This window comes from Chelonoidis abingdonii, chromosome 6, assembly GCF_003597395.2.
Source record: "Chelonoidis abingdonii isolate Lonesome George chromosome 6, CheloAbing_2.0, whole genome shotgun sequence".
Lineage (NCBI taxonomy): Eukaryota > Metazoa > Chordata > Testudines > Testudinidae > Chelonoidis > Chelonoidis abingdonii.
The window spans coordinates 6,629,805-6,650,934 of record NC_133774.1 but is presented as its reverse complement, the minus strand read 5'-3'; the positions used below and the strand labels follow the sequence as shown (position 1 = coordinate 6,650,934).

The window sequence follows — 21,130 nt, the reverse complement described above, 5'->3', positions numbered from 1 at the left end:
ATGGAGCCAGCTGCACAACTGGTGTGTCTGAGGAAAGTGTCTGACTTTATATTTTCACTTATAACCATTATATCTGTATTTTCCAACAGACCATTTGTTTTGCTGAGATCAGAGGTCTGTTATATCCGAGCTGAGGCCTAGTTACTGTAGAACCTTCTAGAATCCCTTCACTTAGGCCTTGTCTACACTACAGTTTTGTCGACAGAAATCAGCGTGGAGAGCTCACAGTGCATCTTCCCAGCTGACCATGGCGGCTCCATGCAGAAAACGCTCTGCTGCTTGGAGCCCACCTGAGTTGCTGGATCTGCTGGCACTGTGGGAAGAGGCTGTGCAGCCCCAGTTCTGCTCCAGCTGTAAGAACTTCGATAGCTATAGTCAGATTTCTCATAGCATGTTGGATAAGGGCTATGAATGGGACACACATCAGTGCTCTGTGAAGACAGAGTAGCTCAGTTAGGCACACCAGAAGGCAAGGGAGTCAAACCACCGCTCTGTGCTGGGCCAAAGATCTGCTGCTTCTATAAGGAGCTTGACACCGTCCTCAGCGGTGACTCCACCTCCACTGCCAAGAGCCTCGTGGATACTTTGGCGAGGCTGGAGACAATGGGCTCAACCCCAAGGATGAAATCACGGATGAGGAGGTCGAGTTGGAAGACTATATAGAACACATGGGAGAGTCGTCCTGTGGTACTGCGAATCAGGACCTTTTTTTTTAATTGCAGGACCACAAGCACCCGCAATACCACAGAGAAGTACCTCTTTCAATTAATGTACTCTGTTGCAAGATGATAGCAGCCTTCAACTACATGAAGGAGGTTTCCAAAGAGGATGGAGCTCAGCTGTTCTCAGTGGTAGCAGATGACAGAACAAGGAGCAATAGTCTCAAGTTGCAGTGGGGGAGGGCTAGGTTGGATATTAGGAAAAACTATTTCACTAGGGGGGTTGTGAAGCACTGGAATGGGTTCCCTAGGGAGGTGATAGAATCTGCATCCTTAGATGTTTTTAAGGCCCAGCTTGACAAAGCTCAGTTTGGGATGATTTAGTTGGTGTTAGGTCCTGCTTTGAGCAGGGGGTTGGACTAGATGACCTCCCAAGGTCCCTTCCAACCCTAAATTTCTATGATTCTATGGGATGGAAAAAACTGCATCATGGGACGTTGAACATGCACCCATGATGCACTGTGATCCATTCCATCCTCCCACAACTCTTAGCTGCAGAAGGTGGTAAATAGCATAGTGGGATAACTACCCACAGTGCACTGTTCTCTCTATTGATGCTAGAGCACCAACTGTGGATGTGCCCTGCCGACAGAAGGAGCATTGTGTGTATATGCACAAGCTATGTAATTATACCAGTTTTTGATTGTTGGTGTAACATGCATCAACAAAACTTGTGTAGTGTATTCAACACCTTAGTGGGAAATGTAAAATTAGGATTGTGATATGAGGTTTAATAAAGGTCATAGTCTCTATTTCAAGGCTTCCTTCCCTACTGACATTTCCGTGTAGGTCACAGCCAAAAATACTGTCTTGCCTCTGGAAAACAAGAAGGGAGTGAGGGGGATGAACAGATTCTGCAGTCACCTAAGAGGATGATTCTCTACAGCAGGCAAAGAAATTATGCTCTCAGGACAGGAACAGGGTTCACTCTTCTTCCAATAAGGCTACTAGCCCTTTGTTAGAGTCTGCCCAACCTGAACCTTGGTTATGGGTTTGCAATGAAAGCTGAGCCTGCATCAACCAGGGTTTAAAAACATCAGGATATGCAATGGAAAAGCTTCCCATACCTGCTGTGAACCAAACCTTGAGACATTTGCACAGATGTAGACATCTGACTTGCAAGTAGTTTAAATTTAACACACCATGCTGTGCCACGACAGGCATGCATGTGAGCTACTTTCCAATGTCAATATCTCAGCTACCGAAATAGGGTCCATCTAATATCCCTTAAAAGTAGTTTATTAATGTTCATTCTGGAAGACAAATCTTAGGCATCTAGAATTAAGATTACTAAGCATCTCAAAACACAACTCCATTTCTAAAACCTACAGCCAGTTTTACTTCACCCTTTTGGCCTCAGGGGTGATTCAGGAGGTAGTACCACTCTGTCATTCTCAGGGGAGACAGATTTGACACGAAGGGAGGGCTCCACTAGAACACTGCCAAGAGAGGCTACAGAACCAGCACATCTTCTAGCCACCCTAGCCATGCTTGCTTATCCAACCAGCATCCTTCACTTTCTGTGCTAGCACTCTTGTGCCCCTCATTGACAGGGGGGCTGCAGACACTTTCTAACACCTTGTTCGTGGCAGATTTTCTACTACTGTTGCTCTATGCCAGGATTTATGCTAGTTAGGGCTGGCATAAACCTGAACTGAATCTAGCCCCTATAAATTTAAATAGTGAAAAATAATTAGATTACATCTACTGCAGATTAATTAAATATGTTCTTAGGCTCAGGCTTTGTACAGCAAGTTTCAGTCCCAAGAAAACTCTTGTAGTTAAACTTAATCTCCCAAATTGTGGATTATAAAAAACATGCTGACAGACCCTTAACTTTAGTGGCACAAAAGAGCTATAATTCTCAGTATTGATTAATTTAGTGAGTTAAACTTGCAGTCTGAGCTTGTAATCATTCAGTGATAAATTCAGACTATGCATGCAGGTTTCTTGATGAAGAATAAGATCAGCTGTAGGCCTTCACAGAAACACTTGTCCATTTACCATTTTCAATTAGAGAAGCCCATGAGTACGGAAAAGCACAAGATAGCTATTTAACCCAGTCAGTTACACTTACACAGAGTACCAACAGAGAGAGAGAAAAGGAAAGATCATCGAGAAGCCTGGAATTTGTCAGATTTTTTTACTCCCTAATATGCGATTGACTAATCAGATTTATTTGACTGATCACTTCTGTATGTGACAATTTTTAATGTTATATCTCAATGATTATTTTATGCTCCCATGCGGTTAGTATGGGCCTTCTGTTTTTTTTAATTAGATTCCTTTTTCTGTATGACTTGATTTCTACAGTTACATTATACCTTCTCCTCATTGCTTGTAGGGGAGTTTCAAACTTGTTTCTAAACTGTCACTAGAAAATACCCAACGATATCTCATAGCCACTCATCATTAGACAATGCTGGCTTCTGAAGATAATGCTTTACTGCAGTTTTGTGCTTTTTTGTTTGTTTGTTTGTTTAAACATGTAGCTGTGGAAAACAGAACCCTTCTATCTACCTAGGTTTTATATCCTTTCAAAAATATCATCCCTTTTTTTCAAAAAGAAATGTTGTTTATGTTATGGAATAAGTAGAAATTTGTAATACTAATAATGGTTTTTCACCTATTATATATCACAAGTTTCCTCAGAAGATAGAAATAAACTGCCAGCCTCTCCCAAGAATGTAGAGATGATATAGAACTTAGTCCATTGGGTTAAAAAAAATGATTAAACCCTGATTCAACCGCCAAGCCCTTTAGCTTCTTCAAGTAATCTGTAACTCTTCTTGTGAACTGTGTCCTACATTTTAGACACCTGTGGCACAGAGCAATCAAACTAGTATTCTAGAACACTGTATAATCCTATATTACCATACACTGACTCAACTAGTTTAACTAAAGATTCTGTTGACACAAAGTGTAAGGATGAGGTAGTGTTGGGTTTTTTTTTTTTAAAAATACTCATGCCTAGAACTGTAATCCCTCAGAAAGGCCAAGTTGTTTTTCAGTCCAATAAGGGTAACAACAATTCTGTTTTCTTCTTTTTCTTTGGAATAAGAGTGATAATGCTGCTCTCCCAAAGCCTTTCTAGCTGATGTATGGTATCATCAGGAATTGCTGACTTAATGTGATTTTGTAGCTTGTCATTAAACATTAAATAACATTTGTACAAGATATTTAAAAGAAATGTCATTTGATAAAATATGGGGAAAAATATGAGGGGGAGGAGGATTAAAATCTTCAAGTGGATTTAAAACCTAACCAGGGTTAATGCCATCCCTTTAAACTATTTACAAATGTATTTAACGTGTCAGGACTTGGAACTTTCCGTTCAAAATCTAAGTAAAACTTAAATGTTAGAACTTGGCATATTCCTGCTTTTCTTATTCTAACAAGCCATTTAAGGCTTACTATAAATGTCAAAGGACATGGCAGTTTTTAGTTTATATTATCCAGCTTGCGTTAACATGAAATATCATAGAAACTCAGCCACTTCGCTGCATCTTGGGGAATATGATGGTTGCCTTTGCAGAATCTTAAACCAGAGATTACCCAGCATCTTACCGTGATGTGTCATGCTGGATTGGTGATGTGGCTGTGGTTACAAGCTCTTTTTTGCTGCCTGTCAGTACAGGAGATGTAGCTGCATCCTTTCTAGATCCTGATGCTGTCCCTGTGGAAAGGAGAAGAGGCAATCAAGCTGGGTATTAGAGGCTCAAAAGTTTTGGACAGGTCCTTCACTGTTTGCATTATTACATAATGCAAGGCCCAAAAGATGTGCCACTCTTCAGGGTACCGTATATACAGTGAGACTGCAACCAAAGGATTTGTTACCGGTTGGCAGGTGCTGTGAATAGAATGCATTTTCAGGATCATGCTGAATTATATTTTCATAATATACCATCCATTGCAGTCTGTATATTATTACTATGTTTCCAAAGTTTGACAGACTTGCATTGCCATCATGGCTTGGAATGTCCACTGTATCAATTTTCATTTAAAGCTACAGCTCTCATGAGCTTCCACAAGAAGTTACATTTTCCTTGTCTTCTCTTTAAGTGTCACCATAAGAATATATGAATCCAAAACCCCAAAACTCTTGGTCAGTCCCTCTCTCCTTCCCTCCCAAAAAAGTAATAACATGTTGCACTTAGCTTACTATAATGCCTTTCATTAGAGCACCACAAACAATGATTAATGCCTCCCAGCACCCTTGTGAAGTTGGTCAGGATTATTGGTAAGTATGATTTCCAAATGGGCAAATTAAAGTTAAGTGACTTGTCTGAGGCTGCACAGAAAGTCGGTGGCAGAGCTAGGAATATACATGACAGGCTATTGGACTAGATGGGCCACTGGTCTAATCCAGTATGGCAATTCCTGTACATTCTGATTGTCAGTCCCCCGGCTCTTTGCCCTAAACACTGCCTAATCAAACATTAAATGTGTGACAACCAAGTGTCAGCAAAAACTAGAAGCTTGACTATTAAGTATCACCATTGTGCCTAAGTATTTTAGAGCTTTCTGAACAACGGGTAATACTACCTGTCATGTATGCTGAAATCATAGTGAGAAATCAACGATGGATTTCAGCTAATACTGAATTTCCACAGTTTTCTGGATGCCAGTGAGACTCAACATTATTTGAAAATGTACTAAGGGTTCAAATATGCACACGCACAGACACACACACACACACAATCAAGTCCTATTGTAAGAACAACTGAATTAGTGTTTTGGTGGTGGCTTAAAAAAGAATAAAGTTCCTCCAGCTTCACTCTACTACACTGTGTGTTAGCACTGAGTAGCAAGAACAAACAGTTAATTACTGCTCAAGGAACTCCTAGAATTACCATGGCAATGCATGCTACCCAGGTGCCCCGAGCAACTTGGGACCACCATCCATGGCAAAAGATGCATCCACCATAAAAGACTAGGGACCTCTTGCTTGCCCTTTTGAATAAAACATATCCGGAAACAGGTTCACAGAGCAGTGTCTCTTCCTCTCTCTTACGTCTTTCTATCCCATGCGGAAATAGGGCCTTCATCACTGCCTTCCATCTTTGCTGGTCTACTGCTGTAGTCTTGGTCAGTGATTTCCCTACATCCCCCTTGAATTTTCCCAACACCCCCCGCCCCTAGTTTTGTGAGCTAGTTACATACCAATTCAGTGACTGTTTGGAAATCTGAATTTAAACTGAAACATTAATACACACTTTAAAAGTTTATACAGTATATGATAAAATATGTGTATCTGAAAAAGTATAATAGATTTGAAAAGTATGAACATAGAATAGCTTCCTTGCTTCCTTATACAGCTGTTTTTTATGATGTCAGTGCATTCATTTTGGTGATGTTGGCCAACCTAATAATTTCAAATGATTTGTAAGCAAAGTCTAAATGAGCTCTCCCTGACAGCTAGTGATGAGCTGGGGTTGTGGGGAAAGGCTTCAGGGCCAGATTATATTTACATTCACACCTAATCTACCTAGTATCAGAGGGGTAGCCGTGTAAGTCTGGATCTGTAAAAGCAGCAGAGAATCCTGTGGCACCTTATAATCCTGTGGCAACCTTATCAATCAATCTGACGAAGTGGGTAATTCACCTACGAAAAGCTCATCTCCAAAACGTCGGTTAAGTTCTATAAGGTGCCACAGAATTCTCTGCTGCTTTTACTAATCTACGCTAGGTAGCCAGCAAATCCAGAGCTGTAAATGTCAAGTGATAGATGTGGCTGGGTTGGGTTAACAAACATTGAATGTGGGGGGATGGGGAGAAAAATGTATGTCTTAAGTTGTAGGAGTATAAGGGCAAGAGAACTGTAGCCTGTGATGATTTGAAGACATCAAAGAGAGAAGGTGGCTGTGGACCTGTCCCTCCCCAACGTTTAAAGACAGAGCTGATTAGGCGCCATAGATAGTCTTTTGTCTGTACGTCGACACTGCAGCTGAATCACGATAATCAGGTCTAAATGCTTAGTCCTGTTTGTGGGACAGTGTTCCTGTGGGGACAGTGGTTTTTGTGTAAGAGAAACTCCAGACCTGGCAACAGCAGTGAGCGAGGTCCTGCACTGAAGAGCTCAGCTGAAAATCACTAGAGAGCTGTGGAACCATCAAGAGAACCAACCGCAGAGATCAACAGTGGCAGGTGGCACCACGAAGGTGACTGTGCAGAGCCATTGGAACAGAGTGGTGGAGTGAAACAGTGCACAATAACAGATGTGGCCAAGTGAACAGTGGGCAGCTGGAGGAACAAGCAAAGTGCCTTCTTTGTCCCACCTGGAGATGTACTCACAGGTGAAAGCACCTCGAACTGCTGTTCTCCACTGACCATGTATCATCTGCAAATTTTGCCACCTCACTGTTTACCCATTTTTCCAGAAGAATATGTTGAACAGTACTGGTCCCAGTACTGACCCCTCAAGGACACCATTATTTATCTCTCTCCATTCTGAAAACTGATCATTTATTCCTACCCTTTGTTTCCCATCTTTTAACTAGTTACTGATCTATGAGAGGACTGCCCTCTTATCCCATGATGGCTCACTTTTCAAAAGTTAATTTAAATTAAATACATTTTTTTAATTAATTTTTTTTTTTAGAAATCTAGATCTGCTATGTGTTTTGGTGTAACTTGCATTTTCCTTATGTTAAATTTGCATAATCCTAACAAAACACTTTATTCATACCTCTTTTATATATCTCATTGGACCTGACACCCCCCCTGTAAATTCGAACACCCCCCCCAATTTCAATTCCTGGGGAAACCACTGGTCTTGGTGTCTTCCAATGTCATTCTGATAGCTTTCACTTTTGCTTCTACTGTGTCTTCCCATGTTGTCCTATCTCATAATTTCTTGTCCCGGTAATTCCAGCTCAATACCTGTCTCTACTCCAAGTATGTCCTAGCCATCTCTATTTTTGTTCCATAATTTCCTGTCCTATCCGTTTCTGTTTCATCCTCCTCCAGCGTTCTCTGTGATTTCTTCTGATTATCTGATATTAAAGATTTGTCTATGGCAGCTATTTATGAAAACCTGGAGTTTAAATAGTAAGGTCTTAATAAGCCTCCAAGTTTCAGCACCATATAGTAAGACTGACTGTACAATGGTGTTAAATACTCAAACTTCAGTTTGGAGGGCAAGATTTCTATTTCTCTAGCTTGGCTTTAGAGCTACAAAGGCATGTCTAGCTTTCACGATTCTGGCTTTAATATCTCCAGCTATTCCACCAAAATATGTCAAATATCAAACCTCTTCTACGTCAGTCCCAGAAAGAATTAAGACCGCAGAACAGGGGCATACAATGGACTTCCACACAGAAGTTAGAGAACTCTGACTTTGCAGATGGCACCAAGTAGCTATTCCATACTCAGAGACATGCATGCTGAAACAAATGATCTCCAAGCCTATGCACAATTAGTAGGGTTGAAAAAATCAAACATGAGAAAACAAATCATGTGAATCAACAGAGAAGAAAAACTTCACAGAATAGTGGCACAAGAGTATTAGATTTTGAGAAAATAACACTGAAGAAATAAAGAAGCCCAATGAATGTGAGAGAAAGTATTAATATCTCAGTGTCGGAGAAGCCTGAAGCATTTTATTCTTACTGCATAACAAGGCATAGTGATGCCTGTAGTCAAACAGTTAAGAAATGATAAAGTACCTGCTCTTGACAACATTTCACCAGAACTGCTAAAGAAAGGAAGCTCGGATTTAATTCACTGGCTTCTTAGTTCTCTTAAAAGTTTAGGAAACCTGACACATTCCAGAATATTGGAAAAGGGGCTGCATCATTCCTTTTTTCCAAAAAAGGAGAGCCATCAGTTTGCTCAAATTAAAGGGGAATATCACTGCTGTCAGTCCCAGAGAAGGTGTTTATGATTATTCTGCTGAACTGACTGAAATATTGTCTCAACCCCAAAAGGAGAGACAAACAGTGCAGTTTCCATACAGATCGATTTACAATCCATGCTATATACATTCTGTAGAATGTTACTGAAAAACTACTAGAGCGACAAGAGGAAGTTAACATTGCATTTATCGGCCTTTGCAGCTGCCTTTGGCTCCAGTCAATCTATCAGGCCTGTGGATACTACTATGCCAGTTTGCGGTGCCTGAGGATTTAGTGTGCCTAGTGGAGGAACCGTATTGCAGTACACTTAGCTGTATGAGGTCAACAGTTGTATTACAAACTGGTTTTCAGTAAAATCAGGAGTACACCAAGGAATGGAATTCTCCCATCTACTTTATTTAAGGTTGTAATAGACTGACTGATGACCAAACTGATTGAGGCCAAAGTCGAACATTGAGATTTACAGATTCATCTCAAGTATACGGAAGACATTAACTTACTTGGAGAGATTACTGCCCAACTACAGCTAATGCTGGAAGAGCTCTTAAAAACTGCAGAATCTATGGAATTTAAGATCAGTGGTGATAAAACCGAAGCTATACATACATACCTCCTGTAAAATGGAAACTAATGACCTGCCAGCACTGCATGTAGATGGCAAAGACAGTGAATGGCTGAACAGCTTTATCTATCTGGTTAGTTGGTTGACAGCAGAAGGGTTTATATCTAAAGAAAGTCACACATTGGATCAGTCTCATATCAATGGCATTTCAGTACTTCAAAGCACATCTGCTTGGGCTGTGGAATGTCTGTGTGACAATTAAGATACAAGCACCCAGGGAATAAGTGATGATGACTGTTATATGGGGCAGAAACATGGCCATTAAGAACAGCTGAGGAGAGGAAGCTAAACAGATTTCAGTGTAAAACATTATGATGTATTAACATTTGGTTTGATTTTGTCACAAACAAGGAGAAGTTAAGACAATCCTGTCAAGTTACTGCCTTGCACCAGTTGAGAACAAGATGACTGCAATGGTGCACATCCAATGTGCAGAAGAAGATACGGTTTTACAGAAGGCTTATAGAGCTGAGGTCAAAGGAAGTGAAGCATGAGGCTGACCATGAATGAGGTTGGAAAATGCAGTTTTGAGGGATTTAGAAAGCCTACATCCTTCTGTACAGACTCTTGCCGAAGGAAGAAAACTTGCAAGAGACTGCTCAAGATGGAAGTCCATTCTACAAACCACTTGGCTACATTAAAGTCATGTGAATCTGCTGCCACTGCTACATTCAAGGCATATTAGACAAATTGCACTGAAAAAGAAAAATACAGCGAATCAGAGGTCATTGTAGGGGTGTATGCTTGCCATATGCACCGGTGCTAGAAGTTTTTCCCTCAGTGCTATCAGTACAGGACCGACTCTGGCGCACCTCTGGAGTGGCACGTGTATGCACTGGTATATGGGACATTGCCGGCTCCCCCCACCCTCAGTTCATTCTTGCTGGAAACTCTGACAGTGGGGAAGGAGGGAGGGTCATGGAATGGACATGAGCACACATCTTGAAGAACAACAGTTACGAAAAGGTAACTGTCTTTTCTTCTCCGAGCGCTTGCTCATGTCCATTCCATTGTAGGTGGCTCCCAAGCAGTACCATCGGAGGCAGGTAGGAGTTCATGGATGTGTCGATTGCAACACAGCTCTACTGAAACCAGCGTCATCTCTGGCCTGCTGAGTGATGGAGTAATGGGTCGTGAACGTGTGTTCCGAAGACCCCGTCACGGCCCTGCAGATGTCCTGGGATAGGGACATGTGCTAGGAAGACAGCCAAAGATGCCTGAGCCTTAGTCGAGTGAGCCTTCACTATTGGTGGAGGCACAGCCTGCACCAACTTGTAACGAGTACGGATGCAGGTGATGATGCAATTCAAAATCCACTGAGAAGAACCTGGAAGGCCCTTCATCCTATCGGTGACTGCAATAAAGAGCTGGGTCGATCTGCAGAAGGGCTTAGTGTGCTTGAGATAGAACGACAGGGCACACCAGACATCCAGAATATGCAGCCGCCTCTCCTCACTGGTCATGTGCGGCTTCAGATAGAACACCGGGAGGAAGATATCCTGGCTAACCTAGAAATGCGACATCACCTTAGGCAGGAAAGTCTGATGGGGCTGCAGCTGGATCTTATCTTTGTAGAACACCGTGTATAGTGGCTCTGATGTGAGGGCTTTGATCTCAGATATATGCCTCGCTGAGGTAATTGCTACAAGGAATGCAACCTTCCACCACAGATGCCAAAGGGAACAAGAAGCCATGGGCTCCAAGGAGGAATCCCTGAACCTGGAGAGGACTGGATTGGGGTCCCATTGTTAGACCCGCAATAGAGGTTTTCCTATGGGATGGGGAGCTGGCAGATACTGGACACAGTGTTGGTATATAATACTTTAAATGCTCTTTATTGATTACAGAACAAACCTTACTTTACATTTACACCCCAAACATCTATACCAGAGCCCAAAGGTCAGAATGGTCCCAATGGCCAGTTGAGATTTCTTTTGATCATTAGATTATAAGATGTGGGGAGCTGGTGAAAATCAAATCTATATCTACACGGGGCTTTGGATTAATAAACGACTTTGATTTGCAGAAGTCAGTTCATTTACAGTTCATTTAGTTGCAGCATCGTTTTTTTGCCTTTGTTTACTAGGCCTTTTACTCACATAATTTTAAAGAGACAATTCTGGGCAGGCCGCCATGATTCAAGGTGTGCCATTTCCTCCAATTCTTATACATTTTTATATTAGTCCAACTGGTGTTGTTTCCTCTTCTGCTGATTTTCCATATTTTTCTTGGAACATAACAAGATTGTTTTTGTACAAATAGTTCTCATAGCCCTTGACCTTAAGTTCTTGCTTTGGTTGCCAGCACGTATTTATGTCAAGCATGTGTCATTCATACCAGGCCTCAGTGACCAATAACATATTACATGGATATATGAATCATAATGTATATTGATATGTGTGTGTATATATATATATATCCCAACATTCCCCTTCTTGATACATGATTAATTCCATTAATTACTGTATTACTTTATAATTTTGAAAGCAATTTAATTTTATATATCACTTGCTCCAAAACGTCTTCCTTTTTTATTCGGCAGCATAAACATAGCATAATAAAGGTTAACAAAATTATTAATCCAAATAATATTACAATAGGATGTAGCATAAATATAGAAGAGCTGTGACACTAGGAGACCATTCTTTAAAAATATAATACCAATGAGAAATTGCCATTTTAAAAAAAAAGTTAATATTTGGCCATTGTGGATTAAAATGTTTATTTTTTCTGTTTTTTATTTATTTTGTCCCACAAACAATTGAATGTATTTTTTTTATTTATACCTCTATTCTAGAGGTGCTTTCATATATATATTTGGTACCCCTACATTTTTTCAAATATTTAAAAAACATAAAAGCCAAAAGCCATATTTATACCCTTTTTGAATTATGAGGATTCTTAATAGTGAATCCATGGCCATTATTCCATAAGAGTAATGTCTGATGCCTCCGGCCGTATTATTTTAAATACTTACACTAACCTTTTTATCTTTGCTCGAGCTCCGGTATTATTTTTTTCTTTTTAAAATATAATGCACACAACACAATTTTTTTACTACCCCACTCTCTACCTTTTTTCCTTTATTCTTTGCATTTTTTTGATTATTTATTAGCACATTTTCCATTTTACTTATTTATATCTTCTTCCCTTAATTTCAAATACCTCCAAGCGACATTTCAAATTACATTTCCTTTTTTTCTGGGGCTTATTTTGATTATTCCACCTTCTACCTCCTTGGGAGGGGGTGTTTTGTCCTTTACCGTGGCCTTTTTTTTTTTTTAATATGGTATTCTGATTTATAAACACTCTCATTTGAATATGTCATTGCTTTAATAAAAGGTACTTTTGGTTTTAATGCCTTTACCTGGCTTTTCCCTTCTGTTATTTGTTGGCATACTGTCCAGTGCTCCAGTGCATCCATAACAGTTAACTTCTCATTCTGGGCTGCTTGGTTTACCAAATTAGTAGACATTGCTAATACATTTTTGTTCAATCCTTAAAACACATTATTTCAAAATTCCCTCTGATTTAAATCAACTGCCATCAAAGAATTAACTGTGACATGTCTGGTGACCTTCGCCTTGGGATTAGTCACTGGTTGTATTTTTTTAGTCAATAATTTTAACGTTATTTTTCTTAACAGGTAATTTCTGGGTGAATGTTCACACTTTATGTAATCTGCACTGGGTAACACCTTTATGGGTATTTGACCTACCTCTTTTTCTAACAGCATAATAAATCGTGGTATTTGTTGGTGTGCATCTGGCTGCCTGTCCAAAGCATTTCTCACTCGATCTACTGCCTGTCTAATCTCTCCAGTGGTAGCTGCCCTGATTAACCTATAAATTTTACTTATATTTAAATTTTCTGTTCCTCCTAACTCTGCCCACTGTTCTAGCCATGTAGCTAGTTTTTTGTATATTTACTGGGCCTAATGACTTTACCATCAACTGTAAGTCTGACAAACTTGCAGGAATTATTTATATTTGCTCTGACTGTATTTTCCCTGCTGCCTTCTTAATGGTAGATCTTCATTCTATCACTGCTTACAGGCTTTTCTGGCTTAGGCTTTCCCGGGCAGTTTCCTATTCTTTTTCTTAACTTAGTATAAAGTCCCTCTCGAGGCTGGTCAAATTCCCTTTACTCTTGACCTCCTCACAGATCCTCTTCATACCAAATATTATTGGAATTCAAATTAAAAAAAAAAAAAAACACAATTTTTTTTTTTTTGGACACACAGTGTCTGTATTTTTACTTTCTTTTTTAATGCTGATAGCTTTCTGGCACCAAGTGTGAGAAATGCTTCCCATCTCTTCTTCCTTTTTCTTAGTTAAATTTTGAATTAACTGCTTCATTTTTATTACTTGATGGTCTAATTTATTTTTGCCTGCTTTAATCTTTTTTCAATTCATCATTCTTTTTTAAAATTTTGTATTTGTTTTCTCACTCGTTTTAACGGAGTTTGCATTCTCTGTGCCTGCCTAACTTCCCACTCCAAATTCTCCTGACAAGGTTTAAAATTCTCTTGTAATGTTTGTAACTTTCCACAGACCTCCCCCCTAAATGTAATTGTCTTTTTTACAGCTTGCCACAACAGCCATACTATGGCCGTTTGCTTTTCACTGGCATTAGGTTTGTATAGCTGTACAGATTTCTTAAGCATGTTTTTTTAAGATATCAAATATTACATCCGGTTCCACTGCACTTTCCATTCAAGGGTATGTCCCAAATGCAATAATCTCCTTCTCTAACAGAGAAGCGGCTTTAACTTTAATCCATTGGGGTGCCTCTTTCACCCTTTGACTTGTCATCTTAAACAGTGTGTTAAACATTATTATAACACCACCACATGGTATTGTTTCATGTGTTTTTTTTCTCTCTCTCTCTTTTTTTTTTTTTAATTTTACAAATAAGGAGTTAGCCTTATTAGTCTTAAATACGGACTTTACCAACACTGTAAGACCCCATCTTGAAATCAGGCACTCATTAATCTCTCTCCCCCTTCTGCATTCTCCACCACATGTTAGACCTGCAATAGAGGTCTCCCTACGGGATGGGGAGTAGGCAGACACCGGACACAATGTTGATATATAATACTCTAGTCTAAATGCTCTTTTTTTATTACAAAACAAACCTTACTCACTCCACATTCACACCTCAAACATACTATGCCAGAGTCCAAAGTTCAGAATGGTCCAGATGGCCAGTTGAGATTCCTTCCAATCATAAGTGTGACGGGTTCGGTCACAGAGACCCCCTTGAGACTGTTATCTGATGTGCTGAGACTACCTCTGAGCCCATTTTCTCAGCCAGTTTGGGCCTCCAGAACCCTGTCCTGCTGAGCCAGACATGCAAGCCTGCTGAAACACAGACTCAGGTCTGAATCACGCCCCCGAAGCTACAGACTTAACTGAAAACAGCTTAGCAAGTGCTCCTGTCTCCAGCACCCAGACACCCAGCTCCCAATGGGATCCAAAGCCCAAATAAATCCATTTTACTCTCTGTAAAGCTTATACAGGGTAAACTGGTAAATTGTCTGCCCTCTCTAACACAGTTAGAAAGAGATGCACAACTGTTTGCTCCCCCAGGTATTAATCAATTACTTTGGGTTCAAAAATAAACAAAAGTGATTTTATTAAGAATAAAAAGTAGGATTTAAGTGGTTCCAAGTAATAACAGGCAGAAAAAAGTAAGTCACCAAGTAACACCAAAAACAGGCAAGTCTAAGCCTAATATGTTAAGAAACTGAATACAGGTAAATCTCACCCTCAGAGATGTTCCAATAAGCTTCCTTCACAGACTAGACTCCTTCTTAGTCTGGGCCCAATTCTTTCCCCTGGTACAGTTCTTGTTAGTTCCAGCAGGCATCTTAGGTGAGAAGCAGGGGATTCCACATGACTGGGACCCCAATAATCTGAGACAGACCTGGGCCATGGTGAGCGGATGAGCGGTGATGCTGGCAATTAGATGTGACATTGCCCTGAACATGGCCTCTGAGAGAAATACTCTGGATCGAGTAGAGTCGAGTACCACCCCAATAAACTCTATTCATTGGACAGGGATTAACGTTGATTTTTGTTCTTTTATCAGCAGACTCAGAGCTTGATGAGTGGCCTGCAGCACCTCGACCCTGCGCTGGACCCTGGAGTGGCCCTTGATGAGCCAGTCATTGAGGTATGGGTAAATCCAGATACCCCAACGCCTGGGGTAGGCCACCGCCACTGACATGCATTTCGTGAACACTCTTGGCGCTGCTGCTAGGGGGCACTGCAAATTGGCAGTGGCCAGTCCCAACTTTGAAATGTAGGAACCACCTGTGACTGTGGAATATCAATACGTGAAAGTAAGTGTCTTTCAAATCTTGGGCAGCATACCAGTTTCCTGGATCCAGGGAAGGAATGACAGAGGCCAGGGAGACCATGCGAAACTTCAACTTCTTGAAGTTCCTCAGGTCGAGGATAGGCCATAGACTCCCTTTGGCCTTAAAATATAACGGGAATAAAACTCTTTGCCCCTTAAATGCAGTGGGACTTCCCCCACAGCTCCCACCCGCAAAAGGCCTTGCACCTCTTGAGTGAGCAAGGGGGTGGGGGAGACAGAAATAAACTGGAGGGTATATCCTCCTGATACTATGCTGAGGACCCATCGGTCCGATGTGATAGAGGCCCAGGCAGGGAGGAGGAGGGTCAGGCAGTTGGAAAATAACAGGAGAGCAGGATCCAGGACACAGGCTGGAAGGTCGCCCTTGAGCGCACCCTCAAAATGTCTGCTTCCCACTGGGTCAGTTACGGGTGGAGCTCAAATGAGCAGAGGATGCCGGCTGGTGGCCTTGCTGGAGCTTATAGCCCTTGCCCTTCTTATGGAAGGGCTCTGACCGAGGTTGGCTCTCGAACCTATGGGTCTGTTGCAGCTTAAAAGGCTTCCCTGCCAGCCTCAGCATGTATAGGCCCAGAGTGAGCAAGGTAACCCTAGAGTCTTTCAGGGCTGGTCATTTACTACCTGCTTGCTTGGAGAACAGTGCCAGGCCATCGAACGGGAGGTCCTGGATGGAGGTCCTGTTGAGCCTCTGTTGAAAGACCTGACAACTGCAACCAGGACACTCACCTGATCAAAATGGCCGAGGCCATGGTTCAGGCTGCAGAGTCTGCCATATCTGATGCTGCTTGGAGGGAGCCCCTAGCCACCACCCTGCCCGCATCGAGAATAGCCAGGAATTCCTTCCTGGGTTCCTCTGGCAGCGAGTCTGAGAATTTGGCCCTAGATTGCCAGATATTAAAATCAAAGTGGTCAAGCAAGGCCTGATGATTGACCACTCTCAGCTGGAGGCTGGATGTAGAATAAATTTTTTCTACCAAAGAGATCGAGCCTCTTTGCCTACTTGTTCTCAGGTGTCGTGCTCATTGGCTGCCAATACAACTAGTGAGCTTACAATAGGATGGGTATAAAGATACTCATACCCCTTAGAGGGGACGTAGTATTTTCGCTCTGCCCGCTTCGAGATGGGGGGGCAGTGAGGAAGGTGTCTGCCACAGGGCCTTAGTGATTTTCACCACTCTTTCATGCACAGGCAATGCCACCCTGGCAGAGAGTGCCGCATTCAGTACATCAAACAGGAAGTCTGAGGGCTCCACCAGCTCCTTGGCTTCCAGCCCTAGGTCTGAGACGACCCTCTTCAAGAGCTCCTGGTGAGCCTTGGCATCGTTCTGGGGAAATGGGTGAGAGGGCCCCACTATTGTCTCATCAGGTGAAGATAATGAGGAGGCAGGTATAGGGAGATCTACCAACTCTGCTGCTTCTGCCATGTGACCCTCAGCCAAGGCTGGCTGATCCTGGGGGACCTGCTCTGACTTCATGTCCGAGTCAGGAGGCAGGCGGGAGACTGTTACTGACCATTTGTCGGATGCCCCCAAGGCTGACCTATGCCCCTGCGATGGTTGGGAAAATCCTCAGGGGTTCCAGAGTTGCCAGGGGGCAGGCCACTGGCCCGGGGGCCAAGCTGCCACTGGTGGCCCAGTGGAGAATGCTGGTGCCCTTGATGGGTGGCCTTTAGCCCGCAGGCAGGATCTCCTCCTTGCAGCTGGAGCCCAAGGAGGAGGATACATGTCTAGGGGACCAGGATATTGCCGAGGCCATCTGTATATCCAGATTCGGTCAGCTCTGGCCCTGGACCTCTGTTGAGGATCTGTACAAGGGCGGTGGCTCTCGGTGCCATGATCCTGGTGACTGCTGGCAGCGTTGGGCGTATCGGCAATGGTATCCCTGTGATCAATGCCTTACGCTTAGCAAGTGATGCTGCTCCATCAAGTGGGAGTGGGAATCTTAGGTAGGAACAATCAGTTGCACACATACAAAATGGGAAATGACTGCCTAGTGTGATACAGCATGGCTAGAAGGCAGCATAAGAGTGTTAGCAGGGGGCCTTATTCCCTGCCAAGGGAGGAAGGTTTGCTTTAGATTAACTAGAACAGCTGTGGCCAATTAGAGCACCTGAGTCCAATTAGAGGCATCCTGATCGCAGTCATGGCTGAGGATAACACCCTGCTTCAGTCAGACAGGGTGTGTAGTTGAAGAGGAGAAAGGTTGGATTGGAGGGAGACGTGCAGATTGGCAGAAGAAGAAGAGTTTGTCCAAAGAGAAATACGACGTTTGGAGGGTGCTGCGGTGGATTGGGAAGGCTCCCAACAGAGAACGCTAGTAAGGGCAACCGAGGCTTGTATAGAAGAGCAGGCGAGAAGCTGGCCTTCACAGCTGACCGGGTATGAGAGGGAAGTAACGCACGGGAAGAAGACCGCTAGTTCCAAGTGGTTCACCTACACACCTCAGGGCGTGTTGGGACCTGGAGTAAGGGAGGCCCAGGTCCCTCCGTCCCATCCGCCTACCGTCCAAGGAACTAGGGGAATGATTAAGAACTGGTTCAGAGGCAAGCAATAGCGCCCTGAGCCTACCCCAGAGAAGAGAAAGCGCGAGACCCAGCAGAACAGTACCGGCAATTTGCCACACTAGGAAAGGGATCTGGGGTCATAGTGGATCACAAGCTAAATATGAGTCAGCAAGATAACACTGTTGCAAAAAAAGCAAACATAGTTCTGGGATGTATTTGCAGGAGTGTTGTAAACAAGACAAGAGGTGATTCTTCCACTCTGCTCCACGCTGATTAGGCCTCAGCTGGAGGATTGTGTCCAGTTCTGGGAACTACATTTCAGGAAACACGTGGACAAACTGGAGAAAGTCCAGAGAAGAGCAACAAAAATGATTTAAGGTTTAGAAAACATGACCTATGAGGGAAGATTGAGAAAAATGGGTCTGTATAGTCTGGAGAAGAGAAGACTGAGAGGGGCCCTGTTAACAGTTTTAAGTACATAAAAGCTTGTTACAAGGAGGAGAGAGTAAATTGTTCTTCTTAATCTCTGAGAACAGGACAAGAAGCAATGGGCTTAAACTGTTGGATATTAGGAAAAACTTCCTAACTGTCAGGGTGCTTAAGCACTGGAATAAATTGCCTAGGGAGGTTGTGGAATCTCCATCATGGAGATTTTTAAGAGCAGGTTAGATCCGTCAGGGATGGTCTAGAGTGCAGGAGACTGGGTTAGATGACCTCTCAAGGTCTCTTTCAGTCCTACAATTCTCTGATTCTAAGACTAAGATGAGGGGCACGTCTATGCTACTGCTTCAGTCGATCTAACGTACGTCACTCAGGGGTGTGATAAAGGCACCCCCTGAGCAACACAAGTTACATTGGCCTAAGTGCTGTCCACACCGGCACTGTGTCAGCTGGATATGCTCTTCTGCCCACATACCTTCTGCCTCTTGTGGAGGTGGAGTAATTATGCCGACAGGAGAGTGTTCTCCCGTAAGCATAGAGTGCCTTCATCAGACACGGTGCAGGCTGTGCCGATGTAGCACTTCTAGTGTAGACCTGCCCTAAGACTGCTCTGGAAATTGATGCAACAGTTATACGTGAGAGTGGAAACACTATCAGGATGATGTGCAGGGTCTCCAGATATATTCTGTGGACCCAGGTGTGAAGGGCACATGCATGGGGATTGTTACGACTAATTATTTGTATTGCAACAGAGCCCAGAAGCCCCAGCCAGGATTGAAACTCCACCGTGCTAGTGATGTACCAGAAAGACAGTCCCTCTCCCAAAGAATTTACAATTCACACACACAAAAGGGGGGAGAAAATTAGTACAAGTTTTAAAATTTACCAGTTAAAAAGCTGCCACATCAATGGGGTTCTGTGTACACTAACCAAGGCTGGACATTTTGTGACCAATAACACCACACACAAATATGTAGGTCTAAACACAATCAAATCTCATGCCTTAGGATCTCATCTGATTGTTTTCCTTCCCCTACTCCAGACAGCACTGTTCAGCTGGGTAAGTGCACTGCGGCAGGAGATCGAGAGTTTGCCTTCCATTGAAGCATAAGGTACTGGCCACTGCCCAGAAAAGATTCCAGACTTGATGGATTGAAGGTCTGAGCCTGCAGGGCAAATCCCATGTTCCAACGGGGGACTATGTCTGGAAGAAATATCTGTATCCTTGGTTTTATTTTTGCTTAGAAATACATTATCTGTCCCTAATGAAAGACTAAAATCTGAAGCAAAGGAAGTCAGTGTGTGCCACTGGACCAGTTCAGTTACCACTGGCATAAACTAGTGGTGATGAGCACGGAGGGAGATAGGAAACAGGCAACTAGGACAGAGACAAGAACCTTGCAGATTCCATACATGGATGTAACTAGAAAATGGAGCTTAAGTGCGTGTGTGTTAAAGGAGCCCAAACATGTAACAGAGGGATGCCAATTAAAAAGATACTAAAAACAGAAGACTTCAACTTCAGTGATTAGTGCTAGGTAATTTGCCTTGTGATAAACAAGCTATCCAACTCAGTAAATAGACCCAAGGTCGTTCTACAGCCTGAAAGCTCTTTTCTTAACTTTTTCTGGTGCCAGAATAAACGCCAAAGCAGTAAGTCAAACTTTGCCATGCATCTCCATGTCTTAGGTTCCAGCATCTCCATGAGCTGTTTCCTCAAAAGGGCTGTGGGGGGGCAGATAACTTCTTCAACTGCCAGGCCAACCGAGATAGCATGTAATTTTACTAACTGAAGCAGAAAGAGAGGGATGAGGGGAGAAGCCAGGATTTTTTGGAGGTATGTGAAGGGAAAGATAATTCCTGGGAATACCCTTATCACAGAAAAGAAATCCTCCAAATAATGTGAAAAATCTCAATTTCACCACCGCGGTACTTCGAGAACAAAAGAAAAGAAAGAATGATGGTTAAAAATAAATAAAAAGGAAAACCATCAATGAAAATTGCTCCTGAAACTTTGCAGAAATTTTTACAACTTTCTCTTGCTTAAATTGATTGGTATAACGATGTTATAAAATGACTATTAGGATTCATTGTGCACAACAGAAAGTGCTGAAATGTCAGCCGACTATACAGCAAAAGTAATGGGTCCTGAACCCCGGTTAGTCAAAAATGATTTTGTTTCAAATTAGAAATTGATTTTTTGGACACAAGCCCTTTACAGGCTTCCAACTTTTGTAGCTGTGCCTTGGAAGAAATTAACCTCAGCCACTGTTTGGGTCCAGTCTGATGATACCCTTTCAAAAGTTTCTTCACAGGGTCTGCTTTTTAATGTTGGTACGGTCTTAACCAATAATACAAGCTATTTGTTCCTTTGAGAACTGTACCATATTTTTTCTCATTTTGCCTTTATATATATATATATATATAATTTTATGCTGACACAAACAACAAACTGGTTGACACATTCAAAAAAAAAGCCAGCTCATAATTGAACGAAAGATTGTGTTAGGCTCTGCAGTGAAACTGCCAAACTGCTTCTATTTCCCCCCCTCCCCTTCCCAAGAAAGACAGCTTTCTCCACATTGTAAGTGGAGATGCTAAGCAAAGA

The 21,130-nt window shown here is 42.4% G+C and overlaps 1 protein-coding gene across 1 annotated transcript in view; it reads right to left on the bottom strand.

Moving 5' to 3' along the window:
• KIAA1328 (KIAA1328 ortholog) overlaps window positions 1–21,130 on the bottom strand; it is a 256,258-nt gene that overhangs the window by 26,580 nt on the left and 208,548 nt on the right. The window contains exon 10 of the mRNA XM_032779841.2: window positions 4,287–4,395. Within this exon, the coding sequence (XP_032635732.1) occupies window positions 4,287–4,395 (109 nt within the window). The remainder of the gene's footprint in view (window positions 1–4,286; window positions 4,396–21,130) is intronic.